Source organism: Onychostruthus taczanowskii, unplaced genomic scaffold (assembly GCF_017590055.1).
Source record: "Onychostruthus taczanowskii isolate IOZ18803 unplaced genomic scaffold, ASM1759005v1 scaffold26, whole genome shotgun sequence".
In the NCBI taxonomy this organism is placed as follows: domain Eukaryota; kingdom Metazoa; phylum Chordata; class Aves; order Passeriformes; family Passeridae; genus Onychostruthus; species Onychostruthus taczanowskii.
In genome coordinates, this window is record NW_024499906.1 from 8081183 (window position 1) to 8098272 (window position 17090).

At 36.9% G+C, this 17090-nt stretch overlaps 1 protein-coding gene across 5 annotated transcripts in view; it reads right to left on the reverse strand.

The window, feature by feature from the left end:
• INTS6 (integrator complex subunit 6) overlaps positions 1-17090 on the reverse strand; it is a 39264-nt gene that overhangs the window by 8927 nt on the left and 13247 nt on the right. For all 5 annotated transcript variants that reach the window (XR_005952871.1, XM_041407290.1, XM_041407288.1 and 2 more), the window contains 7 exons: positions 13455-13544; positions 6246-6429; positions 5149-5274; positions 4159-4313; positions 1256-1408; positions 987-1119; positions 309-403 (listed from right to left, as the gene is read on the reverse strand). Coding sequence is in view for 4 of the 5 variants with exons in the window: in XM_041407290.1 (XP_041263224.1) it covers positions 309-403; positions 987-1119; positions 1256-1408; positions 4159-4313; positions 5149-5274; positions 6246-6429; positions 13455-13544 (936 nt within the window). In the remaining variant the exon portion in view is untranslated. The remainder of the gene's footprint in view (positions 1-308; positions 404-986; positions 1120-1255; positions 1409-4158; positions 4314-5148; positions 5275-6245; positions 6430-13454; positions 13545-17090) is intronic.

Consider the following 17090-nt stretch of genomic DNA (forward strand, 5'->3'; position numbering starts at 1 on the left):
TCAAAAAGAACAACAACAACAAAAAAAGACACTCAGGGCATCATTTTTTGTTATTTTAAAATAGTTCAATTTATACAGAAACAGTAAACAAAAATGTAATTTATATGCAAGTCCCAGTGTATTATGAAATTAAAAAAATTCCATAGCATTCAGGTCTCAGGCCTCCCACAGGACTCCAGTGAAAACAGTCATTATGAATGAAATTTAACTGTTCTCTCTTTAATTAATTCTTATTCTACTTAAAATAGAGACTACATCCATAGTGGAAAGACAACTATAAACCAGAAATTTTAACACAGTCATCTTACCCCAAGATAATAAGGAGGCATTGTCTTCAAATAGCTTTCAAATGACTGACGCCATTTCAACGTAGGCTTTGCCTTGTGTACTTTAAACAAGTCATCTAATGGTTATAAAAAAAGCACAGCAACAAAATGAAAGGCATGGCTAGATAGCATTGCATCTTTTTTTTCTAAAAAATAAAATTCTAGTTAAAGAAACTCTTGAAGAAATGCAAATTCCTCAATGATTAAATTACTACCTAAAAATCAACATATATACAACTAAGCCAAACACACACAAGATTAATGCTGCAGCCAAAAATGGAACCTGATAAATTATCAAACTGAATTGGTATTGAGACAACAGATTAAGAAAAATGGCTCTTAAAACACTGAAAGTGAGATCAAAACATATCTGCAAATGATGACTGAGTAAATCATCTTACACAGAGTCTGAGTCATGAAGACGGACAATCAGAAACAAGTGAAACAAGTTACTGATTCTACCTTTCTCCAGGTGTTAATACTGGCATTAATTACAGTAATCTGCTTAGATGATATCAATGTTTCAGACAATCAGAAACAAGTGTAACTTCTACCTTTCTCCAGGTGTTAATACTGGCATTAATTACAGTAATCTGCTTAGATGATATCAATGTTTCAGTTACCTATCACATAAGCAAATTTGTATGAAGTGGTATTTACCTAGCAATGGAAGCAGGACTGGGTAATTGTAAGGCATCACAAATAAATTCACACAATTCAGCGCTGTACTAGCTTTCAAGTAACCAAAAGGATGACCAAGTTCACTGTATTTTGCACTATTGCTCACATACACCTGCAATAAAATACATTACATTGGATTTACACTCCAAGTATTGTGTTCTGAAACTTTGCATTCTATTTTGATTATAGAGTAAGATATATGAAATACAGCATTTCACAAACTTCAATTCAGCATGCATTCTACTTGCCTGCCAGCAGGTCTGAGGGGATTTTCTTTCCAGGATAAACTGGGTCAGTGGTGAAGGTTCTAATTCATATTTATCAAAAGGCAGTTTGTCAATGACCATCGGTTCACAGTCAGTACAGGAAAATTTCACCACAGGATGAGATGTGCGAGGTGGCTAAACAAAGTATTCCACTGTTAGTAAGGCTGCACAACCATTAAAAAGCATTTGTGCTGTGACAACAGAAGCAATACAGCTTCTTTGAAAACACATGTATTTAAGGAACCTACTCAATACATGATTAATTTACTGTTAATGAGTCCTACACAATTTATGACGTTTACACTGTTGTATTCTGTAGGAATCTTGTTTTCTGAATAAATGACAATTACTTCACATCATTAGTCTAGAGCAATATGCAACTAAGACTTCTTGCATTTACCCAAAAGCTGAACAGATGGGAATAAGTCCTACTGGGGACAAAAAATATCCTCAATGCTACTCTGGGACATGTCCATTTTCATTCCCTACAGACGCAGGTGCTGTACTTCTGCATTTGCTGACTTTGCCAGGAGCTTTTCCTTCTTGGCAAATTTACCAGTTACAAAATTCAAACAATTATAAAGATCAAGAGTAGCGTGAATTCAGAAAAAAAACAACTTTAAAAACTCATATTTTGATCAGGCCTGAAGAAAAAAGGCTATTTAAATTCCAGGAATTTCAGTGTTTGGATTTTTTCAATTTTTTTACCAATCACAGAAAAAAGGCCTTTGTGTCTCAAGTTTCAACTCCAAGTTAACAACTTGGAATTTCTTTTGCCAAAAGGGAGAGCTGATTTTCAGTGGGATGAAAACAGAAGCTCTACACCTTCCATTGAAGGGAGGAATACAAGCTCTTGTACTTACTCTGAGCCTTTCCCCAAGGCCACTAGAATCTGAATAAGAGCTCAACTGGGAAGCCTCCTTCCATATACTTTTTTTACAAAAAGGTAACTCACAAATACACAAGATGCAGCAGAGAAACCAAAGGTCTCTTGGACCATCTTACCACTTTACATTGAAAGCAATTCTTTTATGTCTAAGGTCTAGGCTCTTCATTTTAGGATAACCCACCCAAACAAGTTATCTCCCAAGAGAGCTGGTCTTGCTTTGTGTCTCCACCCTGAGGAAGGTGGGCTCTCCAACCGGACACCAAACAGGAGGCCCAACCAAACGGACGAAGAACAACTCTTTTCAATGAATATGACTAATAAATAGTTGTGGTGCAATTTTTGACCAAGCCTTCAAAGTTAGACTAGAAATAAAAAGGCTACAAAAGAAATTGACTACTCAGACTTCAGAAGTCCAATAATCCTTTGCTGCACAGCAGAACTATTTTTACCTCTGAGCAGTTGAAGCAGCCATTTACATGTTGATCTGCCAGCATAATTATTAGCAGATTTTCATATACATTTAAGAAAGCCTTGGTGGTGTCATTAGCCACAGCAGACTTAAGTTCTTGTTACAATTACTGTTTGAGACCACTCCACTGTGGACCAGGTAACAGGCAGGCAAAGTTAAGTATTTACCTATGAACTCTTAAGCAGACAAAATATGCTACATACATACACACTGATTACAACATATGCTGTGTTTGAACACTACTGCTGCAACAGTACTGAAATACAGGTCTTGAACACTATCAGCAACTTAGCTCCCCAACACTGCATGAGGAAGGTACAACTCAATTTCAATTGGTGTCAACAAGAATTCAGCTGTACATGACAGTGCTTTATAGTTATGAGAGCTATACACACTACAACAGAAAAAAAAATCTCATCTTTTTGCAATTTGAGTAAGTAAACTTCAGGCTTTTCAAAGATTCATTCAATAACTCTTCACTTGGCAAGATTTATTTTATCAATCTTGATTAAGATCTTGAGTAGCGAACTGTAGACTCCACACAGCAAATGGAGGCAGATATGCTACTGACAGTGATTACAAGGAATACACAGGACCAGCTTTCCTACAGAACAGCCTTCAAATATCCACTACATAATGACCTCTTGGTTTTTTTAATGATTACAGAAAATCTACTTTTATTCATATATGGAACATCACATCTTTTAATCAATAAGGCCACCGATGCCAAATGTCAAAATCTGCAAATATGACTAAAATTTCATACTCAATCACTCCTCAACAAAACAACCTCTATTTCAAACAACTTTGTTTTCTAATCAAGAGATAAAATTTACGAGAAGTTCAGTGAGTATTAGTCACATCCGTTTCACAGCAAAAAACCCAGAAGGATTCAACAAAAATCATGAAATGTAGGTAACCATTACACAACTGCAGGATTTCTAATTTAATGATTTCAAATATAAACAGAAACATGAAAATGCATTACACTACACTAATGACTAGTTCTCAGATGAAAAGACAGTGGCATACATTCTTTTATGAAAAAGAATAAACAAATTAATTCTTAATAAATTTAAAAGCTAAGGTTTTCTCAGTTTGGATAAACTGAAGGTGTGGCTACATGGCAGATGAAATAATATTCACTTACTAGAATGAAAGCAGAACTACCACAGGGATTCAAGTTGTCAAGATCACCTTATCTTTTATTAATAACCTCTATGAGGCAATAGAATTTGATAGGCTTTTACCAAGTGCCACCATTTGATATTTAACAGGATTCAAACAAACACTTACATGCATGTTCTGGGTCAAAAATGTTACAGGCAGTTTCCTAATGCTTCAAAGTTACTAAAAAGAAAACCCCATGTTATTTGCTCATCTGTAGTTTATAGGCTTGCATGCATCACTGCTTCCACATTTGCTACAATGCAACACATACATCAAGATTTGAAAAAAATCCTCTGAATAGGAAATACTGGAATATTCCTGCATGCACAAACCCTTTGCTTTATCTTCAGTACATACCAGTGTTGGAGAATTTTGATCTGGCCAAAAGGACTCAGGAACAGGCCAATGTCCTATAGGAACCCCAGTTTTAGGGTTTGGTCTGACATAGATAAGTTTGTGACAGCTGTGCCAAGGTTGGGGTCCAAAGGGTCTGGATATCTCCACCTGCCCATCTACAGAAGAAAAAGGCTTGGAGTCAAAATAGTGTTAAAACTCTGGAACAGTATTAAATAACTTCTGTGACGAGTCAAAGACTTATAATCCCAGAGAAGCCCTTCCTGTAGTTAATATTACTTTTAAGAATAGCAGACAGTTGTCAGTAAGCACGTCTGCAAAGACACAAACTGACAAACCAAATAAGCATTGAATGTTTACAGGATGAGAGCCCAGAAAGGCAATTACCTAGAGCCCTTCATTATAATGTTTCTTTTTCCTCCATTTTCATTAACAGATAACCTTCAAATTCAAGCATTTAAGAAGTGATATACATGACTGATACTGCCATAATTTTTATTGCAGCAAAGTAAAATTTTAAAAAGATCTCTCAAACTTCTCAGTAACATCTAAAGACAGACCTAGCTAAGCCATTTAGAATGAGAAATTAATGCCACACAGGTGCATTTGCTATTTTAACTCTTAACACAGCCACTTTAATACACTGAAGAAAAAAGTATAAGCCCAGGTCTTTCCATATCATGTTATTTACATTTCCAGCTGGTTAAAAACTGCTAAAAACCCATAAATCCCTTTAACTATGCCTGACATTAACAAATGCCCTTAAGACTACCTGAGTGGTTTGACCAAATGCAGAATGTCTGGCAGCTACAGCCAGTATTTTGAGACATTGTAAAATTTCAGACTTAACAGGTGGGTCCTTTTTGTAGTTAAGTCTTTCAAATTGCAATAGTTTCCCTTTTGACTTGATAACTACTATATTAAATTCACTAAGTTACACTGATGACAGTCATCCCTGTTATTTGATACCACAGTGTAAAAAATTTCAAGTACCATCAATGGGTGAGGGATCTGGTCCAGCTTTTTCAAAATTTATTACCACTCCACTTTGCACTTTTTGCACCAATGACTCAAGACATTGATTCAGCATTCTTGGAGAGCACACACAATATGACCGACCTAGAACAAAACAGAATTAAAGCTCTTCAGTGTTTCTGCCCTTATTTTAACTCGCATCATTGAAAACTGTTCAACCACCACACACGTAGATTTATGTATGGATCAGGATCACTGATTTAAAACTTCTCCAGAACACTCCATCTTTTTTTAAGCAGCAAGGCAGCCTAGTGAAGCACTGACAAGTGCCTCATTGGAAATATTTGTATTTTAGACCCTTAATGACTAATTCAAATTCTTGGTGGCATTCATGGAAAATGGGCTCCCCCTTGTGACAGACATCAACACTTAAACTGTCCACAAATTTCAGTCAAAGCACTTGCCTGTACAACCTACATACAGTCAAAGCAGTGGAATCAAATCCTTTTGGAATACTTTTCAAAGCCCTTTGTTTCCTCTTTATCACATCCCCTCTAATGCATTAGAAGAATCATCATACTTTTAAAACTTAATAAACTCAATGCCTGAGTTTGATCTGGAATATAATTGCTTAGATAGTAATAATATGATCTGTAACTGAGAAAAGCATCAATTTTGTAGAATTATTATGCATTCTGAAAGGCATTCTGTGTGCTCTGGAGGGAAAAAACCTGAAACAACCCACTTCCTTCACTTTGGCTTTTTTACAGCATAGTGTGACAGGAATTAACCAAAACTGTACTGCAGAACAGACTCAATTATTACAATTTCTAATTGCAATACCAAGGTGTAGTAGGGAAAAAATTAAGTTTTCTTACAAAACATTTCTGAAGAAAGTAGATTCACTCTTCCAAGATAGGTTACATTTAATTGTCTGTAGCTTTAATGCTTAAGTGTCTTTAGTTTCATTGTAACAGTCTTGAGAGTTTTTACAAGAGTGTAAGAACTTAGAAATCCTTATTCCATGACATGGAATCACACAATTAATTTAACTAAACTGAATTAATTTACACTTTGGAAAGCAATGACTTGTCAAAGGGAACAAGGGCACTCACCTCCTGTGACTTCACACATAGGTGTGATAGCAGAGTCATCCACAGGCACCCCTGTCATCTGTTCTGATTCTGGTGCTGTAATACCAGGCAAACGAAGAACCAAAGCAAATAACCTCTGATCCCATCGAAAGGGCTCCTTAGTCAACTCACTTCCAGGTAAAGGGGAATTGAGAGGTAAATGGAGCTGGAAAGGGATTTAAATCTGTGAATACACAGCTCTTAAAAAAACCCAAAAATTCAGGTTTCATAGCAATGGCAATTCACTCTATAAAAGCACACTTCTCTCTCCACACACATTTAATACCTTATTAACAAAACTGAGACAAGCTTCTAAAGGACAGCACAAGGCATTCAGAAGGTCCTAGATGCTCTTTTCGCATCTGGATGCTTCTCACATTAGTGAGAAAAAGAAAGCTTATCCAAACATTTAACTACAGAAGCCCCGAAAAGACAGATTTGCAGCAAGTAATTCCAAGTTCCAGAAATTTTGATACATCCCTGGCTGATACCACTGTCAGCACAAGCAAAATTTTCATTTCACCTGGAGCACTGCAGCAACAAAATGGGAAAAAACACCCCAAAGCAATGACTCAAGTGGTGCAAACAGTTCCATTAGCACACCAAATACAAGGGAGCTAAGTCCACATGCTGAAGCAAACTCAACATGTCCTCATTTTCTCTCATGCAGCGTTCAAAAAAATCCCAGTTCTCAACCCTCACTCAATGCTAGCAAGAAAGTACTGGTCTGTTCCAAACCTTGATGCAAATCCACGCAAGCACTCGTTATATATTGCCTTCATTTCCAGTTCATAGTGGTTAGAGAATTTACAAAAAGCTGTTAAAAAAGGCTTTTTTGTTTGCTTATTTTAACGAGATAGCTTGAAAGCATTAAAGCCTGATTTCCAAAACCAGATCCTGCAGCTATTTCTAGTTACATAATTGCAGCATCTCATACTGGGAAAAACACATACCTTGTTGTTTGAAAAGCAATCAATTTATTGATATAATCTTGAAACTAAGAACAAACATGACAAAACTACTCAAAATGTGGCCAAGAATTAGAGTATTTTGGACTTTTCAGCATACCTGATGATTCCCCCAGAATTTCTCTTTTTGCTTATGCAAGCACAGAGTACATGTAAGAACAGAACTATTTTCTCCAAATGCTTCATGTTTTACACGAAACTGGTCAAAGGGAAGGAACTCAGTGGTTTATAACTAACTGCTTGACATGCATGTCTTTCCCCTCTATACAAAGAGCCATAACGACTGCCTGACAATGGAAACTCAGTTAAAAGAAGTTAAAAGAAAAGCCACATTCTTAGTTAACAGCCTGGAATCCTGACTGTAAGAAGACTGATTTGCAAGGACTCCACCATCCTCACTTGGGGGTATTAAGGAATTCCATTCAAGCTTTCCTACTTAGATCTGACCGAAGATATACTATTTCCAAAGAGTACATTTGATCTGCAAACAAACCTGTTACACCTATGTAACAGCATTGTTTTCCTTCGGGCAGCATATATACATATTTTTTACTATGAATATTTACATTATATATAAAGTATCCCATTAAATCCTGTACCAACAGTATCCTGAGCTCAGTTCACCTCAAGCTACACAATATTTCATTGGCTCAGCTAGTTATATGTAGAGAACTCCAAAATGAAAGAGTAATCAGAAGCTGGCCATTGCATGATGCACATATTACTATCAGGAAAGTTTACAAACTCTAGGACAAAATGCAAAGCAATCATCGTCAAGTCAAATGTCCTCACCTTCCTTCCAACAATCCAATTCCAGTTAAGTTTACCATCCTTTAACATTTATACTGGCAAAGTTATAGATTCAAATTACCATCTCCAGTTACCTTTTTTTTTAACTGGTATTGTATTACCATAGCAACTGCATACCTAGCAGAAACTAAGATGAGCCTAGAATTCTATATCCTGCATTTCATTTCTTTCCCCACGCACATTTTAATATGAAGGCATGCACACATTTTCCTCTTTCTCAACAACCAGTATGAAACATAAAGGTAGACTGAACTAAGGGAAGGTTATTTACCAGCTGTGGTCTTCAACCTGTATACACACAACAAGTGTCCTCCCAGCTTAGTATTGGAAATCAGCTGTCTTGTCTCATCATTAATTTGTAGGTGCACACAGACGCCCTACCATTCCCAAATACCACAATGATAACGTAACTACACAATCAGTGCGTGCCTTATGCCACTCTTCCTGCCTTCAAAACAACTAAAATATTCCAGAACTACAAGGGGGTGGAAGATAAGAGTGTTCTAGAAGACCTCTTCAGTACAAGGTTATTGGTGAACAGGTTCATTTATTCTCAGTCCTTGTTTCTACCTACATTTATGCAATCATGAGAAGCAGCACAGTCTAAAATCCTGGGTGGGGGAAAAAAAATAAAGAGGATCCTAGAGACCCTAGGATGAAAAAAGCTAGACAAGCTTTAGAACACTACACTGGCAGGGCAGTCTGAGAAAGACCATCATCTTCTGGCAATGGCTGCAAGAGAGGCTCATCCACTACAAGGGGCACCAATAGCACTGCTGAAGTTTTAGTACCCACATAGTAACAGGCAGCTCCATCTCGATATCTCATAAAAGGGCGTTAGAAGACTAGGCACTAAAAAAAATATGCCCACAGTCAACTTCTCTTCTTGTACAAAAATAAAATTAAAAAAAAAAATCTATCGTCAAGTACCCTTCCTTGCATGCTCTTCTGGCACCCAAAAAATGGACAAGACATCTCACATTCCAAGCAAATGCAGCCTTTCATCCTTGAAGGACTAAGACAGGTAACCATTCAAGCCCAGCTGAGAACATCAGCTCTTGACAGACTGAGAAACTCTACTTACAGTCACCAACAACATTATGTTTTCCCATCTTTTTCCATCCAATCCTATGCAGTTATAATACACAGAAAGACAAATTGTTCTTCCATGGGAGATAATTCAAGGAGATCCCAAAGACATCAAGGTCAACTGACACACCATGTCAACACATGATGTACTTGGCCATTCCACAACCAGCATTAGCCACCACGAAGCATTCACTGAGCTGATAGTTACACATTAAGAATTTACACATCAAGAGCTTTGAAGCCCAGTGTCAAGTGCTGTGAACCCAAAAACTGCTGCTAACAGGAATAGTAAAGAAAAGAAAGAATGGGGACATACATTTAATGATATTTGCCATATATTTCTTGCAGAATTCGTTTAGAAATCAGAAATTTTAACTGGAGAAACTATGATAAAAAAACATAATAGAACATTTAAAGTTCCTGATTATTCTTGACAGTAAGCAGAACCTTGCTGTGACACTTGTCACAGCTGTTACAAGTGCAATGCAAGGTGATTAGCTCTGGGAAGGATCAATGTGACAATGCCGAACAGCTGCGGGATGAAGTAGCAAGAAAACCACGGATTCTTCCTGTAATAGCCTCTCCTAACTGGAAGATCAGAGGAACGGCAACATACAGAAACCAAGCAGCATTGTTCATGCTTTTTACTTTTATAATAATTTATCAGAATGCATCAATATGCTAATAACTCCATTTCAGTCTTAGAGACAAGTTTAATGCCACTTAGAGAGTATGTTGAGGGAGGACAAGGGAACATAGCTCAGCTGTTGTAAAACTCCTAAAGTATGTTATTTCATAATGTGAAGAGGAGTAAGAAATCCCTTCAAGTATTTAAATATTTGCATAATGGAATATGAAGAAAGGGCTAAGGCTGAATTTAAGGGATCAGGCCAGAAGCAAAGGCCATTCCATAAGGAATCCATAACATGGGACTAACTAATTAATGATGGTTTGCCAACAGTATAAGCCCATCCCCTCCTCAAGTTCTGACTCGAACTAGTGAGTCCAGGGAAGAGTATGGTCAACAAGCCATACAGAACATAGAATTGATGCTGGCACTTTTCAGTGCATTGGCACTGATGCATTAAAAAGCAGTGCCAGGAGGGACAGAACTGGAAGTGTTACTGACTTGTGCAGGTGGAGAAAACTGCATAGACAACATAATTTCTGTTTTCAGTCGGAATAACCACAACCATGAGAGACAAAGCGGCACTCACTAAAGGGCAAGGCTCTATCTGCAACATCCATTTTAAAATCCACAAAGGAACAGGACATCTGAAGAATTCAGCAAGAGCTCTGAAACAGGGTTTAAGCTTGACTGCTTCATGCTAAGGCAAATGACAGTGTTCCCATAGTGATAAACTGATTTCATTGGTAAGAATGCAAATATTCACCTGAATGACAAAGCTTTGAGAAAACTTGCCTCCAGGTTCCATGCTGGCTTCACAGGCTTTCAAAAAAAAAACCGCAACAAAACACAAAAGCCCAACATTGTTGGTTCTCTTGTACATATGCCTTAAAAGAACTAAAAATACACTGCCTCAGTCAATGCTAGGAAGTAAAAACACTGTTGTCATAGCCAGTGGGATATGATCACTTCCAACATCAACTCTCAAAAGCCTCTCCGAAGTCAAACCCAAAGAACAGAACAGACATTTGAAAGTGGTTGAAAAAGCTTTGTTAGTGAACCAAAGAGGAGCAATGAACTTCCATATCTCCAGGGTGGTGCTCCTGCACTAATTCTAGTTCACTTCTGCCTGTCCAACTTGAGAGGTAACTGTCAAGGAGACTCAAGGTAGACTAAGAAAAATTCTGATCAGTAGCATACACACTGACAACTGCAAAAGATCACCCCTCAAAGACAGTAGTAGCACCCTTCGATGCTTTGTTCCTCTTCTCTTTGATAGTGTTAAGAATGTTTCTACCAGTACACCTATGGCCAAAAAAAGGAGAAAAAAAAAATCACATCCTTTGCTGGGTATGAAACATATATCCAGTATACACATATGGAAAAGCATTCAAACTTGTTTGCATTCAATTTTTGTCTTGCAGGAAGAACAGTGGTCACTTTGCCTTCTGGAGGAATGGAACAGCTTTACATTGGCTCATTTATAACAAAAAACCCCACATGAATTCACTGTTATTAGAGCAAATTCTGCATTTCTAGAATGCAATTTAACAATCACAAAATTGTAACACTGTGCCTGATTTGACATGATCACAACACAAACTCTGGTTGCAGCACACACTTATGACACACACTTATCAATCAGCGCTGCTCATGAGCCAAATCTCAATTTAGTAGATTTACACAGCCACCTTTGTCTCAACCTAAGTTACAGCAGTTTAAAGACGTGAATGTATGACCAAATGATTGCCTGCCTCCAGGAAAACGTCTTCTTGTGAAGCCTAAGATGAAGAAGTTGTACTCACAACTTATTGTATTTAAAAGGAAAAGGAACAAAAAAAAACACTAGCTGGCAATAGAAGTCCTGGTTCTTGTTGTAAAAGAAAGACCTTAACTACTAAGGCAGCTTTCTTACCTAAATCATTCTGAGTAACAAAGATGAAAGGAAATGTAACAGAACCATAGCACTGCGTACACCAGAAGGAGCACATGACAGTTACAGCGTCCAGAGGCTTTTCACTGCTCAGGGCCTTGCCCAATGCAGCTTTTACCATCTCCACAACCACCGGACAACATGTCCAGTGTTTGATCACCCACACAGCTAAAGATTTTCTTGATACCTCATCAGAATTTCCCATGGGACAACTTACAGCTGGTGCCTCTTATCTCAGTCCTGGGTACCTCCAGGAAAATACAAGCTCCCTGTCCTATTCAGCTGCTGCAGAGGGTGGTAAAGCACTCCCCAGTCTTCTCTTCTGAAGATTGAACAAACCCAGTTTTCAGCCTCCACCCAGAGGTTATGAGTTTCACCCTCTGAGCACCTTGGTGTTCCTCACACCAGTATGTCAGTGTCAGATTTTACAAGTCATCTGACAACAGAGATTCTTCTCCTCAATGAAGGACTCACACAGCTGAAAGATTACCCAAAACAGTATTCTGCTGCTAACAGCACTGTATGTTGCAGAAGACTCTAAAAGTGTCAGATTACTCTAATCAGTATTTTGGACTGCACACATTCTATCACAGAATTCATCTGAAAATAGCTTAATGGGTAGAAAAAAGTATGATGGAAGGGAGATTTCACACAGATAACCTACTTGTTACCATGGATCCAGGTATTCCCTTTCAGTTACTAGCTATGCTTGTTAGGAGTCCACATAGAATTACACAATCATTCAACTGTCTTCAAGTCAGACCTATTACAAAAACCACTCAAATACCACTTGTCATACAGACAAATTCTGTAAGTGCTGTAAGAATGCAATATAATACATTATTAGGAGAAATGTGAGTAACTAATGAACAGCAAAGTACAAGTTAATCTGTACAGTCAAATGTGGTACAGCACAGGCAAAAGTCTAAATTCCCCGCTTAAGTTTTAAAATGGACCTTTGGATATTAACCTTTTTCCTGAAAAGGAAATGAGCTTAGGGATTTCTTACAGTCTGTTTTGGTTTTTGGTTTTTTTTTTTTTACTACTGCATGGAATGGGCATTGAGCTGGCCAGACCAATCCTACCACTTCCATCTTTTTAAGGAAAGAACTCAAAACAGCCAGTAAGTTAAAATAGCTCAATGCCTCAGCATTTGCTGTACCTCTGAGTTTGCCAGATGTCTGAGTGGGTACTCCATATATCAAGATCTTGATTTTAAACTGCTCTACAGATTTAACTTGGAATATATTTCTTTAGTTCTTACCTTGAATTATAAACACTACTGATTTGATTATAATCTTTTTAAGAACTCAGTGTGAAAGTAGTATATGTTTCACATACTCTCTAGTGGCGACATCCTTTGAGAAATCATTACTTTATCTTGGGTCTGTACAAAAAGAACTTATATCAAGACCAATTAAGGACAGACATGCTTTATAGAAATCAATTTTTTCTGCTAACATAGTTTAAAAGCCATGAACTCCTTAGACAGAAAGAGCAAACTCATTCTATTAAACAGACCAACAATTGCACCACAGGTTTCTGTTACATGAAGGAAAAAGTTATTTTGTTTTTCATAGTACTAGTGCATAAAATTACTTGAAATTAAAATAAATCACTTGAAGTTAATCTAGACACAAGGACATTTAAGCTATTAATGAGCATTCTTCTGAGGAGCCACTAATGCTCCTACTGTAAGTAAACAGTATCAATGTTTAAACAATATTTAGTACACATTACTGTAACCAGAGGTTAGATCTTACCTCTTCCTGTATCCCACTGGTAGTAGTTAATTTACTTCCATCAGTAACTGTTATAATTATTGCTGGCTCCAGAAAAAAAGGGTTTCGTCCCTAAGAGGAAAAAAAGCAGTTACTTAAAATGACGCAACAAACTCTGTTCAGCCATTAAATAGCCACTGATATTGACTAACAAAACAACAAAGCTTGAGGTATTTATTCTCAGGTACCACATATTGCAGCACAATGGGTTTCTGAGCCTTTTTACACTCAGATCACGGAATGCTAGACACTTAGCATGTCTGTATTCAATGAGTTCATACAGAAACAGCAAAAATAGTTAACACAGGACTTCAAGAATAAGGCTTGCCAGCATATTCTGACAAACTAGCAGCTGTTTAGATAAGCAACCATCTCCTCAAAAGGTACTTGCAATTCCCCCTATTCTGGGATGGATTTTGTGTGATTTAATTACTTTGTGTCCAACCAAAGTATTTGCATAGTATCTTGTGATCATGACCCCCAGGTTAAGAATTACTACTCTATGTATTAAGACTGCTATAAATAGCACCCATTCCATTCTGATCAATGTGGTTCAACATGCATACACAAAATCTACTTCAGAAACAAATACTTGAAAAATAGATAAACTCTCTATATGTATCATTTAGGACAGAAACATATACAAGGCAAGATATTCCAGGATCCCAGCAAGACCAGCAGCTAGCCTAGCTGTAGCAAAAACTTGAGGTCAGTTATTGGTATTCCTTTATCTGCTGCCAGTAATCTAGGAGCTTTCTGTGCCTTCTGAAGAAGAATTCCAAAGTATTGCACAGATACATCAACTCCAAACTTAAGTAACACATTTCACTCCACCTAGGATTAATAATGGACTGAATAAAAGTCACCACAAGATTTTGTTTAGTAGGTCCTGTTCTTCTCTTGTTGATCTCAAGGCCTTGTTTTTCTTCCTCAGGAAACAAAGAAAAATGTAACTAAACCCACAGCCTAGTTCTGCTTATAAAGACAAACTATCTCATGAATGGCTGCGATTTACTCTAAAAACATGGAGGGAGAACTAACAGGTTTTAAAAGACCTTTCAAATCCATTTTTAGAACCCATTAAATATAAAATACCATCTACTGATTTTGTGCTTTGAACAGAACAATTATTTAACAATCTCAAATATATTTGGTGAAGGGTATCTAGTTTGACTACTGTGACAGCACCACTTTCATAGTGGTCAATATTTTCCCAAACCTTAGTGAAAAAAAAAGATTAAAGGCTTCTTTTCTAATAGCATACCATTACTACAAAAAATAAGCAAAAATCAAATTAAAGCAAAGATCAATCTCTCCCACGAAAGCCAAGCTACTTTGTAATTTAATTTAAGCAATTACTCAAAAGGATTTAAGGACCCTGAAAACACTCAATTTTAATTAAAATAATTTCCTAGGAGTATTTAGCCTTATTTAATTCTTAACAGTGACAGTATGCTTTTCTACCAACTAACAGTTTACCATAACTGCTAAACATCAGCTGGAAGCTAATTACATTGCATTGAAATAACACAGAAAGCAGGGTTTGTAACTAGATATTTCTCATGAATACTGACCATAAAAATACTTGAACTCTACTGCTAATAAGTTATTGTAAAAATGAATTAGCAACTGATAAAAATACAGATTTATGTCAAAAGCAATGCAAAGTTAATATGCTGGTGCAATTTCAAATACAAGTATTAAAATTTCCATTTCTGACAACACCTTTTATCTGGATATCCTCATCATTTGAAAAAGTTTTTTATTCCTTAACTATACTTTGTCTCAATTTTTCCCATCCAAAGTTTAAGCCTTATACAACTGGTGTTAGAATGATCATGAAATTATAAGGAAGGAAACAAGAGTTGCTACACTTGAGCTCCCTATGGAACATGTCTGAGGGAGAAATGCCTTTATCCTCTGGCTACTCTGTAATTTCACAAGCATTTTACATATACAAAGGACAGTCACTCACATACTAATAATCAATTGTTTTCAGAAAGATAATTTAAATGCATCATGGAAGAATTTTGGCAAAAAAGCCTGAGATTTACTAATTTTGACTAAAGATTTCCATGTCATTACTTCTTAAAGACCACCACTGATTCTTCTGACCCTGCTCCTCATCTTAGTTATACAAAGGCATTCAAAACCAATATTAAGTCAAGTATTCCTCCAACAAAATCCCCTCTTATTTATGTAAGCTCTCAACAGTCAGACACCATAAAATTGAATTCCAGAAGACTTACCAATTCTTTTAACTTAACTGCAGCACTTCTGTCAACAACTGGTTGAGAACTTTATTTCTATCTAATTAATCTAATTCTACAGTAATCAAATTCTATTTCTCTTCCCCTAGAAATACTTTTTTTTTTTTAAAAAAAAACAGCATTTACAAATCTTGGAAATATCAGTCTTCAAAACACATAGCAACATCACTGACTGTAAATGTATAGGTAATTAATTCAGTCCAACCCAATTATTTTGGATATGCAGAGGAACAGTGAGTGACAGGGTACACTACCATCTCTTCGGCAGCTTACAGGTATGCTGCAATGCACTGGGGAAAGCATCTCAGGATAGTAAGGTATAAATAGTAAGCCTGCTTACAACTTACTCTGATAACTAGCTAACCAGCATGAGGTTTTATTTATTTCAGAAGCAAATTCTTTTCAACACACTGCTTTTCCTTCTGAAAGTTTGTAGCAGTGGTGAAAAAAGGAAGAAGCACGTACAGTTTTAATGGCTGACCACCCTGTAACAGGGTACAAGGAGGATTTTTTCATTCACAATCTACATTTTCAAGAACAGACACGCACCAAGACAACAAAAAGCCTACAGACCTCTTCTGGAAACAAAGTTACTTAAAACTCAGCAACAATACCAGGGAAAGTTTGCTTGACTAAAAAGGAACAAGCAAGAGATCAAAACCTTATAACTAACTTAATATTACACAACACTTCCATTTGAACCATTTGACAGCTTCATGACTGCTCCAAAACACAAAGCAGCTCAGCTGCATTGGTTGCCTTTCCCTTGGTCTCCAGATGAAGCAGTTCAGTGCTCAGATAACACATAAATACAGAGCACCACTGAGCTCCACACCACTCACAAGGGGTCACAGTAAGAGGCATCCCATGCCACCCCAGCTTGTGTGATGCTCTCAGAGGGAGCCCCACATCAAGCCAGAAGTGTATCAAATTATCAAGACACATTATTGCCTGGTTAAGGCTCTCACAACTAAGAATTCACTCCCACTGGCAAGTTTGAAGCTTAGCATCACATTTCAGCGTGACTAATTAATACACATATGACTTTTTTCTTTCTTCCAAGTGTAGACGTAAAGCAGTTCGAGATCAATTCTGACCTTTACATATGCAAGTATACAATATTTTATACGCAGGAAGAGAAGATAAAGACTACTGTTATCTCAAAGCATATATTTAAGTATTAATTTCAGAGTTAGAAATGTTGTAGAACTGAAGAAATGGATGAGGTAGACATGTGACCAAAACACACCAAATCAGAGACTAAAAATGACACAATAGGCAACTACTACAAAAATAAGTTTTTAGTAGTACAGAAACTTCAAGCCCAAGAAAGACTGGAAGCTGAAAA